Source organism: Remersonia thermophila, chromosome 6 (assembly GCF_042764415.1).
Source record: "Remersonia thermophila strain ATCC 22073 chromosome 6, whole genome shotgun sequence".
Classification (NCBI taxonomy): Eukaryota; Fungi; Ascomycota; class Sordariomycetes; order Sordariales; family Chaetomiaceae; genus Remersonia; species Remersonia thermophila.
In genome coordinates this window covers 1,302,467-1,308,466 of record NC_092222.1, presented here as the reverse complement: position 1 = coordinate 1,308,466, position 6,000 = coordinate 1,302,467, and the positions used below count along the sequence as shown (strand labels likewise).

The 6,000-nt window shown below is 57.3% G+C and overlaps 2 protein-coding genes across 2 annotated transcripts; one reads left to right on the top strand and one right to left on the bottom strand.

Annotated features, from left to right (window-relative positions):
• Positions 1-565: 565 nt before the first annotated feature.
• Positions 566-802, top strand: VTJ83DRAFT_6550 (uncharacterized protein; the record flags this gene model as incomplete). The annotated part of the gene is made up of 1 exon (XM_071013274.1): positions 566-802. The coding sequence occupies one exon, from the start codon at positions 566-568 to the stop codon at positions 800-802; it is 237 nt and encodes a 78-aa protein (XP_070864177.1).
• A 3,511-nt stretch (positions 803-4,313) lies between these two features.
• VTJ83DRAFT_6549 (uncharacterized protein) lies at positions 4,314-4,945 on the bottom strand (the record flags this gene model as incomplete). Its single annotated transcript, XM_071013272.1, has 2 exons — positions 4,314-4,765; positions 4,885-4,945. The coding sequence occupies 2 exons, from the start codon at positions 4,943-4,945 to the stop codon at positions 4,314-4,316; spliced, it is 513 nt and encodes a 170-aa protein (XP_070864176.1).
• Positions 4,946-6,000: the final 1,055 nt, after the last annotated feature.

The following is a 6,000-nucleotide window of genomic DNA, read 5'->3' as shown; positions in this document are numbered from 1 at the left end:
AAAGCTCCCAGTGCTGATGAGATGATGGTCTTCGCGTAGCCAAGAGCGAGTTGCGCCGTCGTCCGTTCTTCAAAGAGCCCTGACCAATCGCAACCGTGGAACCCGCTTAGCTAATCCGTCGTCTGATTCTGTCGCAATTCTGAAACACCCCCCAGGAAACCGGCCTCCCCCCCTTTCGACAGCAGGCCAGGCTTGCCGCCAGCCAAGAGCCAAGAGCGTGGCCTTGCAGCGTCGCGGTTAGCGCAGGGACGCTGGGACCTCACGGTTTCATATAGCTCCCGCCAAGCGGCCGGCTCGCCTGCCCTCACAACTCCAGACCTCTTCTCTTCCCAGCTTCATTCCCTTCTGTCAACCAAGCTTGTACGGTTGCTGTTTAATCTTTTTGTTTCCTCTTTCGCTCGTTGCCGCAAAACCCGCTCCCACCTCACCACCGATCCGCTGGGCGGCCATCATCATTATCATCATCAGCCTAATCATCCACCCCCAACCGCCTAATCACACACCCGCGCTCGCCACCACCGCACCGCACCTCCCCTCAAAAAAAACCTAGCATCCCAACGACAACATGTCCTCGGGACAATTCGACTGGTTCCTCAGCCTGGGCGCGACCCCCGAGGCCGTCGCCGTCCTCAACGACCAGCCCATCCTCTTCACCATCCTCCTCATCGTCCTCGTCGTCTTGATCGGCCAGTGCGTTCTGCTCTGGTACATCCACTACGCCACCATGAAGCCCGAGCAGAGGGCGGCCAAGCAGAAGAAGAAGGATGCCAAGAACAAGAAGGGGCCTGCGGCAAAGAAATAAGCGGAAGTGCGTCGCATCTTGGGGCGGATGTCATGGCTGAGGGAACGGGAAAGCAACGGAGCCTCGTGACGGGCGCTGCTGGTCGAGCACAGAAGCGCGCATGCCCCGCATACAAGCTGGCGAGTCCGGAGACCTGGGATAACGGTTTTCCCCCGCGTCGATCGGAAAGGCTCGGGAGGAAATGCTGCGATCGATCGCCTTTCGGTTCTTGGGTTCAGGTAACCCTTCTCAGGCACCAAGCCTGGAGAGCGGCGTGGGGAATCGTTGCGGGTCGAGGCTCGCGCTCTGGATCATGGTGATCCATCAGCCATGGGTTCTGTTGGCGGAGATTGTGCGTGCTAACGCTGGGTCAATCTCCGGTCCAGTCGATGGGAAGGCAGTCGGTCGGACATGGTGATGATGGCGGTGGGAGTGAGGGAGTGAGCGTGTTTTCCTGGGGAAACCGGACTCCTTGGACAGGGGCCCAGTATTCGACTTCATCGTATATAATATATGTTTCTTTGGCGTTGTTGTCGCTTTCGTCATACCCTTCTTCAAAGCCGTCCGCGTCTTCTTGATCAGGGTCTCCAAGTTCGTCACAACCAAGGTGGTACGTTGACGGCCACTCTGCCACGCTATCGTCTTCATGTACCGCCGGCTTGTCGATTTCGTAGACGTTTCCTTGTCCGTCGGTGTAAAAATAGTCGCCCTCAGAGCTCTGCATCCACTCGGACGAGCCCTCGTCCTCGCGTAGATGGCCTTGATCAGCGTACATGGTTACAGGTAGGTTTTCTGGCAAGATGGCGTTCTCATCGTCCAACATTGAATTGTATTGCTCGGCCATTCGTGGATACCCGGAGAAATCCCCAAAGTGATGCGTAAGCTGATCCAAGCCATGGCCAGTGAGGCAGCAAAGGGCTTCCGGTTGGTTTGTTGTGTTCGTCTTGGCTTTTGTCGAGATAGAGGAGAATCCCTTTCCTGTGTCTGGCGGAATCCGAGTATGGCATATCCTCCACAAGCACCGCCGTACATCCTCACGGATGCTACGAGGCTTTGTGCTTGATGCGAGCTGAACGCCGTCGTCGGAAGAGTGACTGGACCGAAGAGCTTCCAGCTTCGCTCGGAGACTGGCTGATCGAGTACCGCAGAGTCGGGCAAGTCCCAAAGAGATTGAAGGAATAATTCGTGCGTGGATGGACATGGCCTGAAGCAGAAGGTCAGCAGAGCCTTTCGCCGCACGAGAAGACACGTACACGGAGATATTGGAGATTCCACACGGCTGGGGCCATCTCGATCAAGGAGACCGAGATCGTGCTCTTCAGCGTTCTGCATCCCGGCTGTATCCCCTTAAGTCCAACAAGCTTCTGAAACGCAAAGTCCAAGAGAGAAGCCATGGCGGCGATAGCCTCGGAAACGAGCAGCTCGAGGTCGTCCCCTTCTTCTTGGGCCCCGTTGTGACCAGGCAGAGAGAAAGCGGTGGACGCAGCTTCCTTGCCAAAAGCGGTACTGTCGGCAGCATCCTGAGCTGGTTTCGTCTTCTTGCCGTGAGTTCGTCTGCTCCGGCAAAGATTAGCATGATAAGCCCTCCGCCCTCGGCCTTCGCAGAAACGCGCCTCTCCACGTTCCCAAACCGATAGTCAACCTCGCACCTGAGCCCCTCAAAGAGCGCCAATGGAACACCCTCTGGGGCAATCATCTCGGATGAGAGGTCGGGATGGTGGAGAAAGTACGACGCCGATGCGTAATTGCCGGCCGCACTGGTACTGCCATCAGCATCGCAGTGATTCGCCCGGAGCTCAAGGCCGGTGCGGAGCCAGACCTGCGGACAAGATCAGCCCAGGCCCAGTTCGGAGTTCGTGTGGTGGGTTCTAGCTGCGAAGGGAAAGAAACAGATCAGACATGGACGGATGTAATTGTCAACACCCACCGGCAGCCCCCCGAGAAGATCCGCTACCCCCTTCACAAGTCCCGCATCCACCATCCCCTCGTCTGGCACCTGTCCATTGAACTTTGTCTGGACATCGACTCGACAAGCTCCGGCTTTGGCGATCCAGAGCTCGCCGGACGCCGAGGCGCGGCGCAGGTCCTTGGGGGTTGTCGGGGACTCCGCAGGAGGACAAAATCCACCTTCGGCGACGGGAAGGGCAATGAAGCACGAGCTTAAGAGCTCGAGGGAGAGGTTTGGACGTTTGTCGTTGATCTTGCTCTTGTCGGCGGTGGAGGAGACGCGGATGGTGCCGAGGTTGAGAGAGATGGAGATGCGGGACATGGCGACGATGGGATCTCCGGTGGGTAGGTAGCTCAAGGCCGAGAAGGTATCGTTGAGCAAGTCGTCTTGCTGTGATAGGATGGACGTGTATATGTGCGTAGCTTCAGCGAAGTGGATGGGCTGGATATTGTTGGGCCATGGATGATGATGGCAAAGCAAGAAATCGTCCATGTGCATGGCCGTGGCGGACGTTGATGATTCTGATTTGGTCAAGATTTATTCATCGATGGCAGGAGACAGCCTGTGACGAATGGCTCGGGAGAGGGAGGGAGCTCTGGAGGTGGTGAGCATCACCAACGGCAGGTGCGATGGGGTCCGTGGCACGCTTCCCTTCCTCCATAGCTTGGAATCGATTACCTTGGTGCGTAAGGCACAACGTATGGTGGACGGAATCGAATTCTTGCCTACAGCGTAGACACGGATGAATGGGCAGACGGAAAGATGTATTTATCAGAAACATTGGCACCATGTACACTCAGGCGGTTGGATGCCAGTCTGTCTACCCCAAAACGCCGCTTCTTATTAGGTACACCATGGTCCCAGATGACCTTGAAAAGCACCTTGGTACCATTCAGCGCATCGTATTTGTCCCGTACAAGTACCTAGCCTCTAAAACCTCACCCCATGCAAACCTCCAACCCATCCACCATGCAGCACCTCAAAGCAAACTTCCGCCCGTTACCATGTATCCATGTATAGTACGTACCAGTGTCTTGTTTCTTTTTGGAATCCCTCGTGGCACTCAAGCTCGCCCGCCCGCCCGCCCGCCCGCCCACCTGCCTGTCCGACCCACCGACCAACCGGCTTTGGATAACTGGCCCATGATGATACGCATGATATGCATTTGGGACCAGCGAAATAGAGAGAGAGAGAGAGAGAGAGAGAGAGAGAGAGAAAGAGAGAGAGAAATAAGGGGGGGAAGGGGGGGGGGGGGGGGAGGGCAGCTCAAAAGACAACAGCAAAGCGCAGATATCCCATCCATCTAGTACAGACCCATGCAAGCAAACTCCCAAACAGAAGAAAAACACCAGGGTGATGATGCCAGGTACAAAGCCAGAAGAAAACCGGGTCTCCGACCCCTGGTCCCATGCGAAAGAAAGAGGCGACGAGCGCGTTGCCTCTTTTTTGACGTTTTCATTCTCCTGGCGAACCGTAAACCTCAAACTCCACTCCGCTCGGAACGACGCCGGATTGTAAACCAAGACCGCGCAAGACCGCAGATGTTTCGGCCCCTTTCCGCGGCAAGAAGCTCGTGTCAACAAGCTACCTTTTCATGGTCGACCGCTCGAGCGCCGTCTGCAGCTCGGGACGATCCTTCAGCAGCTCTCTGGCCTCCTCAAAGGTGAACCACTTCCGCATGCGCTTCTCGCGCTCGGGCCACTCCTGCTCCTCGCTCGTCACGGTGACCTCAAAGAAGCGGTAGAGGGAGCGGGCCTTCTCTTTGCCGTCCTTTTCCTTGGAAGAGGACGTCGACGACTTCTTGCGCGGGCTCGTCTCCTGGATCTCGCCGAGGTCGTAGTCGATGTGGACGCAGATGCCGGCTTCCTCCCAGGCCTCGCGGGCGGCCGCCTCGTGACACTCCTCGTCGGTCTCCCAGCCGCCCTTGGGCAGAACCCAGCCCTTGCGGCGCGTCGATTGGATGAGCATGACGTAGGATTTGTCCTCGGTCAGAGGCACCACGCCGGCGACAAGGCGCTCGCCTTTGGCGTTGTATCCTGTAGTAGAAGGAGAATGAGTCAACCTCGTCCCGGCCATGGAGCGATGCCCGGATGGCTTGCCCCGTCATCGCGCGCGCGCCGGGGTGCTCAGTAAAAGACAGAGAAAATAAACTCACTCTGGTTGGTCCTCCCCGTCCTCGACTCCATCGAGCGATTGTTGCCGTTTGTGGCAGCCATGGTGTCGGATGGATGGATTCGGATGAGGAATTGATGGGTTGTTGTTGATTTGACGGGGGGTTGCGGGTGGTTGGTTGGCGAATGAACAAAAAGGAATGGGAAAAAAAGAACAAACTCTGTCCCCCAGAGAGCTGGATTGGTAGTGAGCGACCCGTCCTCACAAAACCGTGCGTGACATGGTGACGATATTTTGAGCTCGAACGTGGCGGTGAGTTAGCAGGCTTCAAGGCTGTGTCGTCTTTCGAATTGCGCGCGAATGAGAGAGAACGGCGGTTCTGACGTCCAGGTTTGCGCACGAAGAAGGATCACTGCGCAACCCAAGGAAACGCCCACACAAGAGAGCAAGTCTCGGGGAATGAGAGGCGCACGAGTGAGGGACGATGCGAGGTGAACGTCTAGGGCCTTGGGTGCTCAAGGCCGGGCCTGTGGTCCCCTGTTTTCCCGAATCGCAGCAGAGGTCGGTCAGCCTGCGCCAGGAGCCTGGGGAACGGCTGCGGAATGCGCTCTCCAGCCAACGGGGTGCTCAGCAGAGCAATTCTGAGAACCCTGGGCCGGGAAAAGTTGGCCGGGTGCTGTTCGCAAGGCGGACCAGACGTCGTCGAGGCGCTCTTAGGGGCTCGGGCTGCGGTTGTCGGAACAGAACTTTTTGGCGGCTCTCACCAGAACACGCGCTTGGCAGCATGGACTCGGGGGCAAAATGGCTGCAACTCCGCAACGGGGCAACAGACGCAACCGAAAAAGTTGCAGCCAGTGACACTCTCAGGGTCGCAGGCCAGGTGCCGGCCAAAGTTGCAGCGAAAATGACAGGTGAGCAGATTTGGAACGGGATCAAGATGGAGCGGGCGGCGTTCGGCGTGCAAGAGCCGAACTAAGCGTCAAATCTCGGGCTCGTTTGCTCTGCGGGCGGGTAGGTGGGCTGCTGGTTGCCCCCAGCTCGAGTTGATGGGCCCCCTATTCGGGACCGGGGAAAGCTGGAGAGACAGGGGCTTTATACGTTGGGGAGGTACAGAGTCAGGCAGTTCCTTCATGGTACGGGGGGGTTTTTTTTTTGTCTT